This window comes from Ambystoma mexicanum, chromosome 13, assembly GCF_040938575.1.
Source record: "Ambystoma mexicanum isolate Mex_15411 chromosome 13, UKY_AmexF1_1, whole genome shotgun sequence".
Taxonomy (NCBI): Eukaryota; Metazoa; Chordata; class Amphibia; order Caudata; family Ambystomatidae; genus Ambystoma; species Ambystoma mexicanum.
This window is the reverse complement of record NC_090938.1, coordinates 717630848-717650048: the sequence shown is the minus strand read 5'-3', so window position 1 is coordinate 717650048 and position 19201 is coordinate 717630848. Positions and strand designations below refer to the sequence as shown.

At 46.5% G+C, this 19201-nt stretch overlaps 1 protein-coding gene across 3 annotated transcripts in view; it reads left to right on the top strand.

Annotated features, from left to right (window-relative positions):
• LOC138521788 (E3 ubiquitin-protein ligase TRIM39-like) overlaps positions 1–19201 on the top strand; it is a 177177-nt gene that overhangs the window by 20740 nt on the left and 137236 nt on the right. For all 3 annotated transcript variants that reach the window (XM_069634872.1, XM_069634871.1, XM_069634873.1), the window contains one exon: positions 2784–2806. In XM_069634872.1, coding sequence (XP_069490973.1) covers positions 2784–2806 — 23 coding nt within the window. The remainder of the gene's footprint in view (positions 1–2783; positions 2807–19201) is intronic.

Genomic DNA, 19201 nt, shown 5'->3' with positions numbered 1-19201 from the left:
GGAGGGTTGCTGGCATGCTTGAAACACAATGCTGGCTTCTTCTTGGCTGGGATTTGGCTTTCTTTGCATATCCCTCACGGTTTTCCAGAGGCAACGACCTCCTGCAGGGATCTTCAGGGTTTCTCTACACCTCTCTCTGGTCCCTGTATCTGTCGTCCTACTCCAGTGAGTTTGCCTTCGCCCCGGAAGATCTGCTACTTCTCGTGCCTCACCGTGCTCAGAGTTGTCTCAAACTCTCTCACGACATTCAAAAAAGGGCTAAAAACCAAGCTATTCAACTAGCCAAGTCCCAAGGGAGTTCCACTGTAACCATGGAACACTGCCACTATAATCCTGTCGAACCTGTTCAATACTGTTCTCATGAAAATGCTTTAAGTTGTATTGCTCAATATTGCCCTGATGAATATGCGTTAAGTTGTACCTAAGTGAATATACTGTAACGGCGCCACAATGCCTCAGGGCCGTTGTGCGCTTTATGAATTCAAATAAATAAATAAATACATAAATAAATAGTGTTCCACCTTTTATCCGTGTGAGGGGAGCTAATAGGTATCAGATGTATGTGATTAAGGTCAACTGCCTCACTTTGCCTTACCTTATTAACGGGACATGTCCAATGAGATATGCAAGTGTTAGCCTTTTTACTCTGTCCTCCTCTTCCTAGGCCCAGTGTTTGTGTAGAAAGGGGGAATGGGGGGAGTTGGAAGGTCAGAGAATCCTAAAAAATAGGATGGGGTATGGGACAGGAAAGGGGCGGATAGGGCATTTCACCATCGGTTGCCTCACCCACACTCCCCAAAGATCCCCCACCCGAGTGATCCTCCTGCACTGGTCCACCCCAAGGGTCTGGATCCAAAGAGAGAGAGAGATCCCCTGGGACTTGTAAGGGAGACACCCTTTGGTTTCTCACAATCCCTATTTCTAAGAGGAATTTCCCTGCCTTGATTTAGTGATTACACTAATCACTAAATCAAAAAGCTGCTCTACAGTTTGTGGTCCAGGAGAACGACTCCCTTCTCCTGGACTGGGTATAACTGTTCCGGGTGATGATTTGATCCAAATGTGCATTACCAGAGGGAATAACTCCCTTACCCTGGTCTTTCATTAATGTCCACAATGTAGAACACCAGGGGGAATGACTCACTTTCCCTGGCCTCAGAAGAAGGACTCAACTTTCTTTATCTCTTTCTATGGATTTCACAATGTTACTGAACCAGGGGGAATGCTCCCTTCCCCAGGTCTCTCTTGTTCTTGATATTGGCAGTTCACAATGTCAGGGGAGAAGTCTCCCTTCCCCTGGCCTTCTCAGGCTGAATTGGCAGTTCACAATGTCAGGGGGAATGTCTCCCTTCCCCTGGACTTTCTTAGGCTAAATTGGTAGTTCACAATGCCAGGGGGATCTCTATCTTCCCTTTGTCTTTCTCAGATAAAAACAGATCGATATGGCTCCCCAACCCTTGTTTTCTTAAAGATTTGTTTAGGCAGACCTGGTTCACTTGCCTGCCAGATACTGCCATGAAGAAGATGGTTAGGGAGGCTCTACCTCTCAAGTTGCATGTCCACGACCCCACTTCCTCTTTTAGTTATTCTTCCCGATAGACTTGGTTCACTCTCCTGCCAAGTAAGATCATAATAACAGTTGTTCCAACTATTTTTAACTTTACCTGGGTCTCAGACACGGGGTTCAGGGTTTCTTTCTCCCCCTTTCTCTCTCCCGACAGCCCAAATAGTCTCTGGAGGATAGCTCAGGGGCAACGCGTTCGCCTTGGAAACAAGACGCCACAGAGCAACTGGGTATTAAGCGCATTATAAATAACCAATTACATTACATTACAAGTACCTTCTGGGTCTCTGCCGGTTCTCCTCCGTCAGTTGCGTGCTCTTCTGACCTCTTGCGCTTCCTTAACTGTTGTGCTGCGTCGGCTCTGCAGCGTTTCCTGCTGGGTGGCTTGCGCGTCTTTCCCGACCGTGTGGTCCGGTTACTACTTCTTCCAGGACTTCCGCTCTTCCAGCACTCCTGTCAGCACAGGCACAGAGAACCGTATAGGGACACCAAGGCTCCCTCGCTCATATCCTGATCAGTGGTTTCCTCCTCTCTCCATGCGGAATGTCATTCATGCTTGTGGAACCTCCTGCGAGGGTCTGACAACAAAGTAAGTCTGACTGGACCGCTCACCTAAGTCACATGGAGCATTCTTCATGGCTCTGCACCTCTTCCTTTTCCCAGTACTTGTCTGGTATACCTACTTTGGGGAGTTCACACTCTTCTTCCTAAAGTTCTAGTTTCACAAATGTACAAAGGAACACTAGGCAAGGTGATGGTGTATGGAGGTGTGTAGAGTAGGAATGAAGGTTGTTAGCAGAGGTGTGTGTAGGACTGGTAGATCGCGTTCTCCCGGGTGTCTTCCCTGTATCCCAGAGGGGGAATCCCTCCCCATGAGATCCTCCCACTGAGTACCATTCCCAGGGGGACTATCGGGTAGCGTCCTCACCTCCCTGGCCTCGTGAGAAGGGTCTCCCTCAGGGAGAAGGGATGACATCACGTGATTCATCACAGTAGGCTGATATCCCTTGGTGTGGTCCCCAAGTGGTCGGGTGATTTTTGGCAAATCTTGTGACTAGCCTCAAGTAGTAATTACAGAATCCCAGGACACTCTGCAATTTCTCCAGGGTCTGAGGTTGTTGTCAATCATAGCTCTGCATCTCTGCAAAATGGAAATTAATGTTTAGAATATTGTGGTATGGCTATTTATATTGTCCTCTTTCTCTCTTTCTCTCTCTAGGATGTGAAGAGCGTCTTGGGCAGGTATGTCTCCTCTTGCGTTGATGAACCCTCATTGTGGACTCCCTTTTATCCCTGTGGATGTACTCTGTTCCTCACATTTATTACATACTACAGACCCCGGCTCCATCTTCATTGAAGGAAGAGTCCTGTCTCTAAGCTCACAGTGCAGGTCCCTACCTTCACTCTAACCCTATATACACACCATACTCAGACTCTGTACTATTAGCCCTTGCAAGCCTCTCCCTCCTCTCTCTAAGCTCACAGAGCAGGCCCATCCTTCTGTATAACCCTAAAGACCCCATATATACTCTGTACTATTACCACTTGCAAGCCTCTCTCTCTCTCTTTCTCTCTCTCTCTAAGCTCACAGTGTAGGGCCCTTCTTTCTGTATAAGCCTATGGACCCCATATAGACTCTGTACTATTACCACTTGCAAGCCCCTCACTCTGCTCTGAAAGGTCACAGTGCAGGGACCTTCCTTCTGTGTAACCCTATATAGAGTCAATATTTTACGCTTACCCCTGGGATGTCTCCCACTCCTCTATCTGAGCTCAGCAAAGAGGTTCTTTCTCTCGCCCTAACCCCATACATTTTGCCCTTCCTCTTACCTCTCTCAGCTGCTCGCAGGCCCATGCATACCCTGGAAGTTCTTTCATTCTTCTCATGTACCTTTTTATTAGCATTGGCAGTGGCCGCCTCAGCCAATCAGAATGCTGGAAACGTGGGCTGTAGCTTGTAGTACTAGACCGCATTCGGAACAGTCTAAGAGTTGCTCACGTTTGTTCACCACTCGCTCACTTTAGTTCTCTCATTCACTGCTCTTGGCTGCCATGAAAAAAGAAATTGCGTTTTTTTGCTTTTGAAAGAGACCTCTTCCTGTTTTAATTGCAGAGTTCTACAAAAAATGAAGCAACCCTTTAACTTCCGCCCCTGGAAGACGCTAAAGGGTACGAATGGCGATGATCAGCGGCCACATGAAGGCATGTTTGATTTAGTTATGCTTGAGCACGTCATGAGCGCTTAGTCACCTGACTTGCGTCCGCACTTGGCTAATTCCATCATCACGGATCCAAGGGAACTAGCAAAGATGGCTGACTTGTGGCTCTCTCACAGAGTCGACCACAGCGATAAGGGGACAGGTAAGGCAGGCCGAAATTCAACCAAGTAGAAATGGGTAACCCCTTGTGGGTGGGCCCTAAAAGAAGGATGGCACCACTAACCCAAAGGTGAGTGGTGGTTCCTCAGTAATACCCTGGCTCCCCAGCACCTTCTGGGACTAACAGATTGCTGAGCTGTGCGCCTAAAGCAGGGCTCAAGTCGAGGGTACGCGCGGGTGGACGGCGTCCCCCCACTTTATTCAGAGAGCGGACGCCATCCCCCAGGGTTTTTTAGAGGCTATGTGTAAAAGAAGACACTTTGACCGTCTTCTGCAAAATTTTGATTTTATGCACCATCTGGGTTTCGAACAGTCGCCAGGTTCACAGGTCGGGCACTTCACCATTACACTGTATAACCGGGTGAAAAATAAAAACTAAGGGTGAAATGTCACATTTTGGGACTGCAGTCTCCATGGAAAACATTGGCATTGATTCTTGGGGTTTAAAACGTGCACACTTTTTTAACATTTTTAAACCCTAGAAAATATCCTTTCTTGGTTTATGTGTATGTTGATTTTATGAAAGGCAAATGCCTATACGTCTTGTGCAATTTGTATGGTGATGCAAAGCCAATTGAATTAAATGTGCATATTTCACCGTTATATGCTCATCTGGTGACGTCACATCCCATGGCGTATGTTAATAAGTCCCCTAACTTTTTTCTTTAGGACTTGACCCCTGGCCTCTGGTCACCGGGAGGCTTGCCCTTGTGCAGACATCCCAGAGATGTCTTCAATTTTGCTTAATGTGGCAGGGTCAAGACGCAGAAAGAAAGTTGGGGGAGTGCTGGTAGGGGTTCCCTCTAATACTTAGCAGTATGTCCATTCCATTCTAGTGGAGAACCAACATACCGCTGGAATCAGAGACACTGCTGTCAGTACCACTGATGTTGACAGCACTTTCCTTTGGCCAGAGGTTCTACCAAATAGTCCTCTGGAGGCCGCTAAGTTATTTAGTGCCTCGTTAAGACTTTCCCTATTTTTAACATTTCCCTCTAGATAGTTAACTGGAAGTTAACTCTCCCTGTTGGTGTCCAAGAAAATGTCCCGGGCAAAGATCTGGGAATGACTTGGAAGAGAGAGGCATCTTTAAAGGCACCACTCTCATCCCAGGAGTTGTAACATTCAATTCTGCTCCTGTGGGTTTTATGTGTTTTTAGTGAGCATTTTTCATTTCTGATTTTATTTTCACCATTTCTTTGTATTGCAAAATATGGGGGAAACCCCCCCCCACACCCTTGCTGCCCCATCTCGCCACGCTCTCTCCTACTGACCCCCAAGTCACATTGCCTTATCCAAACACACTCCTTGCATTTTGCAGTAAAAACAAATTTGTGAAAATCAGCAATAAAAAATACCACAATGAAAAATATAGGGTAGCAAGTCTCTGTACCCTCTTGTCAAGGGTCAACTTATGAAAAGTTGTCCAGGTCCAAAAGATGAAGTACCAGTTTCTCTTCTATGTCTTTAGTTGTTAAGCCTTGTATTCCACCTGCTCCTGCGGGTGAGGCTGAGAACCCAAAGTCCTCCTGGACCCTTCAAAACTTCTACTGGGGGGTCGCTGTTGTGCACGAGCAAAATGGCTGCTTGATCCAGGAGCTCTGCTGCCTGAGACCGCAACGCAGTGGCAGAAACACCCTTTCTATGCACCATATGCAGCGAAAACGCCTGGTGGTAGATCTAAGGGATGTATCTCCCTCCTCGCCGACTTTGAGACCTGCCAGTGCACCTGGACCACAACAGGCCTTTGTGTGCGTCCCGGCCTTCTGGCACGGCTCATGTTTCTGTATAGGGCGCGCCTGGAGCATTGTAGCAGGGGACCTGGACTGCATGGGCTACGAGGAGGGTCCTGCAGCTGGGGGCAGCCACCTTCACCTCTGTCGCCCCTATATGAAACAAGGAAATCTACAGACTACAATTTTCACGAAAGAAACAGATAGATATATTTCTACAGGCACCAAGTTTCCACCCAAAAAATACCTTCTCAAGCATTCCACTCAGTCAGTTTCTGAGATATCATAGGATCATCTCTGAGGACACCGATGTAATAAATGAGGATACTGGTAAAAGTTTATGATAAGAGCTTTAATGTAGGCCCCCGGAGCGATCAGCCGCCGGGACTTGAATGCATATAAACACTCTAACAGAAGAACATTCTATAATCCCTACGTTCCACTGACGTAGTGTCAGTGCGTATCTAACATCTAACATCTCCCTTTCTATATGAAACGGGATGGGAGGAGAATGAAAGGAAAGAAGTAAACAAAGCTGAAATAAGAGAAATATGAAAGAAAGTATGGAAACTTGGAATGGTTGTGGATAACTGTGACAGTAATAGCATCATTTGCAATAGTTTTTTTTTCTAAACGGGAGGATGCTGTGGCCAGCACTTCAATAATAGACATAGTCACTGTTGAAGTTTCGGATGGTCCTCCGATTCCTCTTGGACAGTCCACCAGCAGAACCTTTATCACTCCCATGAGAGATCTTGTCATCTTCTTCATAACCTTGTTGGTGTATATCTTTTGTCTGAACATTGCCTTTCAACAGTGTGTCTTTACGTGTGCTTGGTTTGTTGAAATCTTTTTCTATTTTCACCAGGTCATCACCAGACCATCTCTTCCCATCATCCAACAACACAGATTGCGGGGATCTGAAACCAGATTCACCTTTGGGTGTTTTCTTGGGCTCTTTGACACAAACCCAGTCTCCTTCTTGAATTACCATTTCTTTTACTCTGTTCCTTGAGTCATAGTATGCTTTGTATTTACTTTGTTTTCCTTTCACTAATTTCTGGACATGGTTCATGTTCAATTTTGCTTCTCCGTTGTCCATGAAAATCCATGCTGGTCTGAGTCGATTGCATGCGACTCTGCCTCTCATCATGGTGAATGGTTCGACATTGGTGGTGGTGTGTTGGGTTGTCCTGTATGCACATAGGGCTTCTTTAAGTGTCTCCCTCCATGGAAATGTGTTGACTATGGCCAATTGAATCACACTCTTTACTAGCCTGTTCATTCTCTCTACAAGTCCATTAGAGATTGGGCGATATAAGGATGTGGTTATGTGATGGATTGACCTGTCTCTGAGAAACTCTTGAAATTCCAATGATACGAATTGTGATCCATTGTCGGAGACCAGTTCTTTGGGATCTCCTTCTCTGTTGAACACATCTGTCAGAAATTCTGTGATCTTTTTTGTGGTTACACTTGTTTCTGATATTCCCAACTCTGTTCACTTGGACGTATAGTCTACAAGCACTATGATGTAGATTTTTACAGATTCAAGATTCTCGAATGGACCCATGATGTCTATTGCTAGTTTGGACCACTCATTTTTTGAGTTTTCTACTGGCTGCAATGGTGTTTTCCTCAGAACTTTGGATTTGTCGCTTGTGGCGCAGGCAGAGCAGTTCTTGACCATTTCTTCCGCTTCCTTCCACATGTGTGACCACCAGTAGTTGCTTCTCAAGTGGTTCTTTGTCAAACTTCTCCCTAGGTGTCCTTCGTGTGCTAGGTCGAGTAGTTTTTTTCTGAGTTGTACTGGCGGAATTACTCTATAGCCTCTATAGATGTGTTCCTTGTCCATGGATATTTCTTCCCTGATGGGCATGAAATTTGTTTGATTTTGACACAATCCTCTCCAGTCATTGGTTATTGCTTTCCTAATTTCTTGTTTTTCAGGATCAGTAACGGTTGTGTTTTTCCATTCTTCTATGGGAATGGCCGGATTTATGGCAGTTATTATGTCTCCCTCTGGACCTTCAGATTTAGCATCTTGGTTGGTCGATAATCTGGAGAAACAGTCTGCCACTTGATTTTGTGTCCCTGGATTGTAACATACATTGAGGTTGTATTGCATGATATCAAGGATCCATCGTCTGATTCTTGGTGCTATGAGGTGGGGTGTTTTAGACTGGAGGACATGCACTAGTGGTTTGTGGTCTTTCCTGAGTATAATGGGTAGCCCCCAAATAAATTCCTGAAATGTTGTTCGATCCACTTCACACCCAGCGCCTCCCTTTCTATTGTGGAATAATTCAATTCTGCTCCTTTCAACACTCTGGACGCAAAGGCAATTGTTGCTTTGTTCTTGTTTTGTATTTGTTCTAAGACTCCTCCCAGACCGATCTTACTGGCATCCACTGATATGATTGTCTTCGCGCTGCAGTCAAACATTCCTAAAGCTGGTGCTTGATTAATTTTAGACTTTATTTTTTCAAACTCCACTTTACATTCTTCAGACCATTCAAATCTATTCACCTTCTTCATGATGTTTCTCATATTCTTAGTCTTGTTGGCATAGTCACCTATGAATTTGGAGTAGTACTCCGTCATTCCAAGGAAGCTCCTCAGTTGATCCTTGTTTTCTGGTTCTGCAATGTTCATTATGGTGTCCATTAGTTCTTTCTTGGGACTGATGCCTTTGGCGTCTGTGGAATGACCAAGGTAGGACACTTTTTTGCATTTAATGTTGCACTTGTCTAACTTTAAAGTGAGGCCGCTTCTTTGGATTACTAGTAACACGCCCATAAGTATTGCGTCGTGTTCCTCTTCTGTGATGGCTGATATGAGGATGTCGTCTTGGAAGCAATGTACACCTTCGGGGCCCCCGAATATATGTGTCATTAGCCTCTGAAACACTGCTGCAGCTGACGCGAGTCCGAAAGGCATTCTCTTGAACATAAACACCCCCAACGGAGTGACAAATGACGTAAGGCTCTTCGAGTTCTCCTCCAAGGCAATTTGATGATAGGCCGAGGATAGGTCCAGGGTACTGAAGTACTTTGCCGGTTTCATGGTTGTCAATAGTTCCGATATATGTTTGGAAGGGGATGCCTATCAATCCAGATGTTTTTGTTCAGGTCCCTTAAATCGATGCACATTCTTATGGAGTTGTCAGGTTTCTTCACAAGTACTATTGGAGCAAGCCATTCTGAACTCTCAATGGGTTGCATGATGTTCTGTTCACATTGGCGCATGAGTTCAATTTTGAATGCTTCTTTAGTTCCAATAGGAACTCCACGAACTCTGTGAGCTATCGGGATGGCACCTTTTTTCAGGATGATTCTGTGCTGGAAACCCTCCAGGAGTCCAATTTTTCCACTAAACACTTTGGGAAATTGTTTCGCCAGTGCCTCTTTAATATCAATATTTTCGTTCAGTACAGTTAAAATGGGCTTCTCTTCACCAGGGTGAATTCTCACACAAAGAGCAGCTTGCTCTTTCCAGCCTACTATAGATGAACCATCTCTGGCTATAAAGAGTCTGCAGTACGTTTCTATGTCGCGAAATCTGAGCTTCACCCATGTGTACCCAATGATGTCTATGGGGGGTTTTCCATATCCTGTCGCTCGTACTGCAACGTTCTTTATGTCTCCCATCTTGCCGGACAACTCTCCTAGAAAGGTTTTTACATCCACCATGGTATATGGGGATCCAGTGTCTACCATAATAGGCAAGGATATACTGCTGATCTGCATGTCGATCCAGGGACCCTTGGATTGTTGCAAAGACGTGACAGTGAGTATTTGTGTAGGTGGATTTCTTTGATTGATGGTCAGAATCTCATTGTGTCCTTGGTCAGTTTCAACAGCTCGTACAGTGCCTCTCATCGACCTGGTGAATGGTCTTCTGATGAACCTGCCAGATCTTCCACATTCTTGCAGACTTTTGCGAAATGTCCAATTTGGTTACATCTGTTACATTCAACGGCTGCCGCAGGGCATTCTCTGTTGGCATCCTTGTGCCTGTACCAACTGCACTTTTGACAACGCCCTTGATTTTGATTTGGATACCCTGGTTTTCTTCCTCTTCTAGAATAGGGTCTCATAGCATGTGAAGATGTTCCTCTCACGAGTGCCACTAAAGGTTCACTTATGTCTTCTTCAATGAATTTGACCTCTGTATTTCCTACTTGGTCGAATGTTTCCTTCATGCAGCGATCACCTAGCTGCATGCTTCTCGCAATTTCGGTGGCTTGTTCCAAGGATGGGTTCTTTGTTTGCCATAATCGTTGTTGGATTTGTGGATCGGCAACATTCAATACTAGTTGGTCTCTTAGATATTCATCCCCAACGCCAGTGAAGCTACAAGTCGACATAAGCGTTCTGAGAGATGCTATGAAGGTATCAATTGACTCGCCCTTTAGCTGTTTCCTGGAGAAGAATCTGTACCTCTCTAGCACAACATTTGTCTTGTTTCCGAAGTGTTTGGCAAGTTTGGCTAGTGCGCTCTCAAATTTGCAGTTGCCGTCTCCTCCTGCGTCATTGGATTCAGAAAGCGCCCTGAATATTCTTAGGGCCTCTGCTCCTGCACAATTTAGCAAGGTCGCTTCCTTGAGATCGTCATTGAATTTGTTTCCACCAATGGCCCTCAGATATACTTGGAAGCCATCTATTCACTGTTCCCACGGGCACGTTGGGTTTCCGGGGCATGGGAGACATTTTGTTGGTGGTGGGACATTCTGCATGGCTGTATGTGTTTTTTTTTTTTTAATTTAAAGTGCTTGGTAGCAATTTCCAAAGCTGTGTGTTGATATTGTTGAAGAGTCCTTATTGGACTGGACTATCTGGCATGGTCTGTGGTAACCATAAAACGGTTTGCGCTTTCAAAACCAATGATATGTGTTTACACCACACTTGTGCACAATCTTGGTTTGTGCAGTATCTTTTGTGTTCACAGTACCGATGATGTGTGTTCTCACCACACTTGTGCACAATCTTGGTCTGTGCAGTGTCTTTTATGCTTCCAATACCAATAATATGTGTCTTCAGCACACTTGTCTGTCTTGATCACATATAAGTTTGGTCAGTAATTTTTTTTTTTTTATAGATGTTGTGCTTTCTATTGGCCTGTGTTGACAGGCTCTTTGTAGTCTCCCTTCGCGTGCCGGCTATGGGTGTTGTGATCTTTATCAGACGGTATTACTAGCGTGAGCAACTGTACTTCGTTCCATGCTTGTTTCGCCTTGCCGTTGTTGTGGCAACAGGATAATAGTCCTCAAAATGGCAGCACGCAAATCTGACGCATTAAGGTCCTTTCCTCGAATCGCCAGCCTGTCGTTGGCCAGCGATGCGAATGATGGGCTTTATGCTGAGATACTAGTATGCGGTACTATCGTTGCCGAAATGTCCCTTTTGACCAACGCGTCACAGGCACAATATATAGATATCTCCTACCTGCGTTGTCGTCAAGGGCTGGCCTCCGATGTCGTCAGGAGGGACCGCAATTGGATGCAGGAGCGCGGTCAGCTGTTCGTGGATGTGCGGTGCACGGCACCATCGGCAGCGCAGTGGGGCTAACTCCAGGGGCCTTTTAGGTAATCCTCGTTGCCATTTGTAATAAATGAGGATACTGGTAAAAGCTTATGATAAGAGCTTTAATGTAGGTGCCCAGAGCGATCAGCCGCTGGGACAGGAATGCATATAAACACTCTCAGAAGAACATTCTATAATCCCTACGTTCCACTGACTTGGTGTCAGTGTGTATCTGTCCAATTGTGTCTCCCTCTCCTCCCCACTCTCCTCACCTGATCGGTAATCCTCCAATTCCTCTGTATTAAGATGCCGACGTGAGCAGAAGTCTCTCTTCGTAGCCACTTGTCTACCACGAGAGGAAGCCACAGTGAATGCTTGAAACAAGCAGTCCTGGGACTCCTCTCCCGTAGAAGGCGACAAGGTAAAAAGCCTTAACGGCAGAAAAAACCCTTGTAAGGAATGAAGCCAAACAGGAGTCTTCCAAGGAGATAGATGGTAGGTAGGATCCAGTGGGTGGTCGACTTCTGAGGATTGGAGGAGGCAGACAGGAGCTGATAGGGGCAGAGACCAAGAAGCAGAGACTCGTGCTAGCGGCCCGAGCGAGCCGCGGGAACAGAAGGGAAGCCAAGGCAAAACGAAAGAGAGGAGAGAGAGAGAGCGAGACAGAGGGAGAAAAAAGCCTCGCCAGAAGCGAGGAGAGGCTAAAGGAATAGAGCGGAACAAGCCGCGAGACGGAAAAAACTAGCGTTCTCACCCAAAGGCAGTAAGCAGAAGCTACGGGGTTGCAACACAGCGATCGCTGGGAGTGAGAGGCTGAAGTACCTCCCAGCGACCGCCATGTTGCAGGAGAGCTAGACCGAGACTGCACGTAAGCGGACACAACGTGCTGGAACTACGGTCTGCACTGGAGCCTCCAATGCGGAAGTATCCGCCAATCGGCCCGGCTGCATATGACAGTATGCCCCCTCTCAAAGCGAAACCCCCCAGGCTTTCCCGGAAAAAGTCGATGGAAACCACTCAACAACCGGGGGGCATGAATGTGGGAGACCGGTTCCCAAGAGTCCTCCGACTCCGGGTAACCCTTCCACGAGACCAAGTATTCCAAGCGTCCCCTGTAGAATCTGGAGTCACGAATGGCCGAAACTTCTTATTCCTTTGTACTTCCAGAACCTTGAACCTGCAGACGGGGAAGGGATCTTAGGTGGGGATCCGGAACAAAAGGTTTGAGAAGGGAGGAGTGAAAAACAGGATGAATGCGACTGAGAGTGGGAGGCAATTTCAATCTGAAAGAGACAGGGTTGATCTTAGATAGAATAGAAAATGGTCCCAAAAAGCGAGGAGAAAGTTTGGAAGGGTGAACCCATCGAGGCAGAAATTTAGTAGAGAGCCACACCTTGTCTCCCTCCTTCCAATCGGGACAGCCCTGCCGACGTTTGTCCGCCTGTTCCTTGTTTCGGATCCTGCTCCTTTTCAGACTGAATTCAGCAGTCTTATGCGCCTCCGCAATGGACTGAAGCACTGCTTCCGCGGTGGGAGAGTTTGTAGGAACTGGAATCATGGGAAAAATGGATCGGGGATGCACTCCATACGTGCAAAAAAAAGGAGTAAGACCTATCGCGGAATGTGTAGAATTGTTGTACGTAAATTCCGCGGTGGGTAACAATGACACCCAGTTGTCTTGATGTCGGTTGGTATAACATCTCAGATATTGCTCCAAGGTGGCGTTCAGTCGTTCCGTCTGGCCATTCGACTGGGGGTGGAAACCAGAAGAAAGTGCTCTTTCCACGCCAACTCTAGAACACAAAGCCTTCCAGAAGTTTGAGATGAACTGACTACCTCGATCGGAAATGATCTTGTCAGGTAAGCCATGTAGTCGAAAAACATCTCGTGTAAAGGTCTCTGCCATCTGAGTGGCGGTAGGTAAGCCAGGTAGCGGGGAAAAATGTGCCAATTTAGTGAAAGTATCTATCGTCACCATGATGCAAGTACAGGATTCGGACTCTGGTAGATCCACAATAAAATCGGTAGAGATGAGACCCCATGGGCGTGTAGGCATCTCTGGTTGGGTCAGCAAACCTAAGGGCTTGCCAGATGTATATTTTGCTCTGGCGCATATTGGACAGGCCTTGATATATTCCTTAACCTCTCCTTTCAATTCAGGCCAGAAGAACCTTCTTGCAATAAGTTCAGTAGTGTTATGCACTCCTCTATGACCCGCGGTAAGTGGATCATGGCCCAAATGAATGATCTTCTTACGCCAAGGGCCATCTGGAATGTACAGTCGGTTACCGTAAAACACTAAACCTTCCTTCTCGGTATATTTCCCTCCTCGTAACCTAAGAAACTTCGGCCTTTCAGATGCCAACGCGGTCTTCACTTCTTGAAAGAAAACATTGACAAGTCCCAGGATCTTGTTTCTCTTGAACATAACTTCCCGAGAATGAGGGATACAGTCTCCAGGAACTTCCTTCCTTGACAAGGCATCTGCAACCTTATTTGAGGTACCTGGTATATAGGTGATATGAAAGTCGTATTGGGCAAAAAAATAAGCCCATCAGGCTTGCCTTGAATTTACGCACTCCATGTTTTGTAATGCCTTGAGATTCTTATGGTCTGTCCTAATGAGAAAAGGATGTCGCGCACCCATCAGTAAATATCGCCAATCTTCACATGCCAGCTTCATGGCGAGTAGTTCCTTTTCTAGAACCGAATAGTTGAGTTGGCTAGGAGACAAAAGTCTTCGAGAGATAGGCGACTGGATGTTCCACACCATTGTAGGTTTGCAAAAGAACTGCCCCTATAGCCATGGCAGAGGCGTCAGTCTCAACAATGAACTGTCGGTTTTGATGCGGATGTCGAAGAATCGGAGCAGAACAGAACAATTTTTTTAAGTTCCTAAAACCATGTTCAGCTTCGGGTGATCATAGGAAAGGCCCTGAATTTTTCCTTAAGAGTCTTGTAATGGGAAGTACTGTCTCTGAGAAGTTTGGAATGAACCTCCTGTAGAAATTTGAGAGACCAAGAAATCTTTGTACCTCCTTTACGTTGTCTGGGGAGGACCAATCGAGTATAGCAGCGACCTTGCCTGAATCCATCGAAATCCCTTCTCCAGAGAGAACGGAGGAGACTGCAAATACGCACTTCTCGGGTTTGACCAGAAGTTTATAGTGTTGAAGGCGCTCCAGTACTTGAGTAACATGAATGATATGGGATTCCAAATCAGATGAGTAAATCAGAATGTCGTCCAGATAGATGATGACCGTAACCAGTAGTAGATCAGAAAATAATCGATCCATGAATCGCTGAAATATAGCTGGGGCATTTACCAATCCGAATGGCATTACTTTTATTCATATAATCCGAACGGGGTGCGAAAAGCCGTCTTCCATTCATCTCCCTTGGCAATGCGAAGCAAATGGTATGCGTTCCGAAGGTCTAGTTTGGTGAATATGCGGGCCCCCTGTACGGCCTCTATGATCTCTGATATGAGCGGCATGGGATAGCGGTTTCTGATTGTAACCTTATTAAGTCCTCTGTAATCTATGCAAGGACGCAAATCGGTGGAGTCCTCCTTTCTTATGAAAAACAAAGAAGCTCCTGACGGAGACTTGGAAGGTTGAATAAGGCCGTTTTGCAGATTAGTATCCAAGTAGTTTCTTAATACCTGTCTCTCAGTTTGGGTTAAGGAAAACATCCTGCTGAAAGGAACCAAAGCATTAGGTTCTAGCTCCAAGGTGCAATCCTCAGGCCTGTGTGGAGGCAGATCCGTAGGTATTGTCTCCTTGAAGACCTCCTGGTAGGGTAAACAATAATGTGGTAAGGCGTGGACTCCCACATGGTCACCAATGGCGTGGCCCAAGCAAGGGCGTTACCAGTCATGTTTGAGATCAAAAAGCCTACCTTGGATTGATCGGTAGCAAAGGAACGAGGCCTAAATGTAAAGTACACCACACAAGCCTCCATAAATTCTTTTATCTTCTTTGGTGAACCATCAAACTTCCCCGAAGGGAGCAACATTATCGGTAGTTCAGCAGGCGGAACCTCTCGAGTCGTGGCAAGTTGTTGTAGAACTACGTTTTCAGCCTTAACCTTCTGTAATTGTTGTGACAAGCCCTGAACAGCCTTCCAGAGTTCCTGGATCTGTTCTTCGGCCGATATTGTGTTCTCTTGGCGTTGCAAACTGTCCAATTGTGTCTCCCTCTCCTCCCCACTCTCCTCACCTGATCGGTAATCCTCCAATTCCTCTGTATTAAGATGCCGACGTGAGCAGAAGTCTCTCCTCGTAGCCGAAGACACTTGTCTACCACGAGAGGAAGCCACAGTGAATGCTTGAAACAAGCAGTCCTGGGACTCCTCTCTGTTACACCACGCCCTCGGCCGCACCACGTTCCCCGGGTTCTGCCTCGTTGCTCTCGTATACGCAAGAACAATTGGGGAATTCCAGGTAACGCCAGAATAAGGGACAGGAAAGTGATCGCCCTTCATAAAGGGTTACGGCGCCGGCATGCGCCCTTCTTATCGCGCTGGCAGCTGCCGTGGAAAATTTCTACACGAACTACAGGATCCAGAAAACCTGTGAAGTTGTAGTTCTCGGCGTTGAGATGGGAGCCTCATTTTCAAACGGTACGCCTCTTTGTTGTTACTTATTCCACAGCGGCATACAGAACGCTGCTTCTGTTTAAAGTTACAACCGGCATACTTTCCGAAGTGCTCTCCTTGTATCTTGAATTGCGAAGTCCTTGTTTTCCCGTGTATCGACCCTGCCTGCACACGGACTCCTTCTTCTGAATCCTCGATTGAACTGTTTTCTGACCACCCGTGTACCAGACCCTTGCCTGCTTCCTGAACTCTTGGACACTGATTCTGCTGTGTTTCTTGACCGCCCGTGTACCAGACCCCTTGCCTGCTTCCTGAACTCTTGGACACTGATTCTGCTGTGTTTTCTTGACCGCCCGTGTACCAGACCCCTTGCCTGCTTCCTGGACTCTGGGATAGTAACTACTCCGGTAAGAAAGACTAATTGGAATTCCATCTTCTGTGGAGTTTGGCTTCTTTCCTAAGTGCATCTCTTTGAACGCTTTGCTGTGGTGCACCATCCCGAAACCAGTGCGACCCTCGTTCCGCTCGGGGATAGCTGCCTTACTAACCTCCCCTTTTTTTTATTTTATACTTTCGTTGTTTCCCAGGACGCTTTACATCAATCCTATTTCCATCAGGGGTAAAGTATAGTTTTCTTGGTTTTTCCATAATGAAGAGTTATACCTTTAGCCATACACTAAAGCCTCTCTACTTTATAGGTTGCTCCGGTTCTTTTGGCTTAAGGGGAGATTAAACAGGTACTACTAAAGGGAAATAGTCTTGGGAAAACCAGATTCATTATTGGCAGATTGTTTAACTTGTTATCCTTTCCTTTACAGCCTGGGTTTGAGACGGTCTGTTCTCCCTGCTCTTTTGATCGATCGGTCCCCTTGTCTGTACAGTTCAGCAGGTGGTCATATCGGTTTAAAGAGTTCATTCCCTCACAGAGAGGAGGCTTGGGTGGAGGCTCCAACCCTTGCTCCTTCAAGCAAATTCCCAGCAATAGAGGTCCGGCCTGTTTACGTACTCTCCATTCCGGTGAGTAACAGAAACAGAAGCCATGGAAGAAGTTGATCCTTTAACCACCTTGGTTCGTTTGGTATCTGAACTTCGTTCTGATATGACAGCCGCACATAGTGCTATCCATCAAAGGATCGACACTTTGCAGAGTTTTCCAAGCCCCCACACCCTGGGGGTGGATACGTCTGCTGCTACGGCATCAGGTTCAACCTGTCCTACACCCGCTGCCTCTGGCTTTACGACTACCCCGGTGCTTATGGCTACTCAATTCCCACTGGCCCCCCCAGAACGATTCTCTGGGGATCCTAAACATTATCGCACGTTTATCAACCAGTGCAAATTACATTTTCTCTGTCGGCCCACTGCTTTTCCTAATTCTACTACGAAGGCAGCCTTTGTTCTCTCTTATCTTGGGGGTACAGCAGCCGCTTGGGCTAATCCGTTACTGGAATCTAATAGCTACGTCCTTTATGACTGTGATGCTCTCATCACTGCCATGAACAGAGTATTTGACACCCGCTATAAATCCCAGGCTACTGACTTGGAGTTCCTCAATCTGCGTCAAGGCACATCCTCTTTGTTTTCATACCTTACTAAATTCAATCAGTTGGCAGCTGAAACTGATTGGCCGGAAGAGAAAAAGTCAGCCGTGTTCTACAAAGGGTTGTCAGAAGAGTTAAAGGACGTTTTGGCCACAGTACGAGTGGTTCCAACCACTTTTGGTGAACTGTTGGACTTGGTATTACAAATAGACGCTAGAAGAACCGAAAGAAGGGGTGAACGCAAGTTGCCAGCCCCTGTTACTCTGCAGGTGGAACAGTCTTCTCCTTCTACTTCGCTTCCGGAACCTATGCAGATCGGGGCAGTAAGAGGTCCTTTGACTTCTGCACAACGGGATTATCGCAGAACACATAATTTATGTATGTATTGCGGATCTGCTGAACACCTCTTGAAGGATTGCCCTAAGAGACCTGTCAAAAAGCCAGGAAACGCCAGAACCCGGCGATAGACAGGGTCCCTACGCCGGGGGTGCTTTCCTTGGACTCTCATGGTGCTGTTTCTGTTCCTGTTAGCCTTCCTGTGGTGTTTACCACTGAAGGTAGTACTTTTTCTTCTTTGGCGATCATTGATTCCGGCGCCACCGGGAATTACATGGATTACGATTACGCCACAAGTAAGAATGTTTCGGTTGTCTCTAAAGCCCAACCCGAGGCTGTTCACGCTGTGGACGGTACATCCTTGGTCTCTGGCCTAGTTACACAAAATACCTCCTTAATTCATATGCAAACCAAGGAAGGACATGCTGAGTCGATCTCCTTCGATCTCATTAAAGCCCCTCAATTCCAGGTCATCTTGGGCATCCCTTGGTTGCAACATCATAATCCAGCCATCGACTGGACAAGAAAAACTGTGCAGTTTCCTTCCACTGAGTGTAACGAAAAGTGTTTCATAGACACTAGTGTGTCCTCTGAGTCTTCTTGTCAAGCCTTGGTAGCATCTATGTCTATAATTGGAGCCATCACTAAATCTCCCGAAACCGAAATCCCTCCTGAATACAAGTCTTTCTGTGATGTGTTTGACAAGGGAGGGGCAGACCAATTGCCACCTCATAGGCCTTACGACTGCCCAATCGATTTATTGCCAGGTGCTAAGGTCCCGGCGGGTAGGGTCTATTCCCTTACGGTTCCAGAAGATAAGGTATTAAAGGAGTACATTGACAAGGCATTGGCCACTGGGTTCATTAGACCTTCCAGGTCCCCTGCGGCTTCTCCGCTCTTTTTTGTCCCTAAGAAGGAGGGCGACCTCCGCCCCTGTATTGATTATCGGGCATTAAACGCGGTGATGGTAAAAAATCAATATCCCCTCCCGCTCATTTCAGTGCTCTTAGACCAGCTCGGTTCTTCTGTAGTCTTTACCAAGCTGGATCTTAGGGGTGCATATAACCTCGTTCGAATTCGAAAAGGGGACGAGTGGAAGACCGCATTCAAAACACGCTACGGACTGTATGAATATTTGGTGATGCCATTTGGTCTCTGTAACGCCCCGGCCACTTTCCAGGCGTTCATGAATGATATTTTCCATGACTGTTTGGATCAGTTTGTTGTAGTATATTTGGACGATATCCTAATATATTCACCCTCCAGCGAGGAACACACGAGGCACGTGCAAATTGTCTTGCAACGGTTGAGGGAAAACCACCTATTTGTCAAAGCTGAAAAATGTGTCTTCAACTCCACTGAGGTGGAATTTCTTGGTTACGACCTAACTAGTAGGGGTATAAGAATGAGTCGCTCTAAGGTTAAGGCTGTCTTGGATTGGCCCGTTCCTACATCGATTAAAGCCTTGCAATCCTTTTTGGGGTTCTCGAACTTCTATAGGCGCTTCATCCGGTCTTTTTCTTCT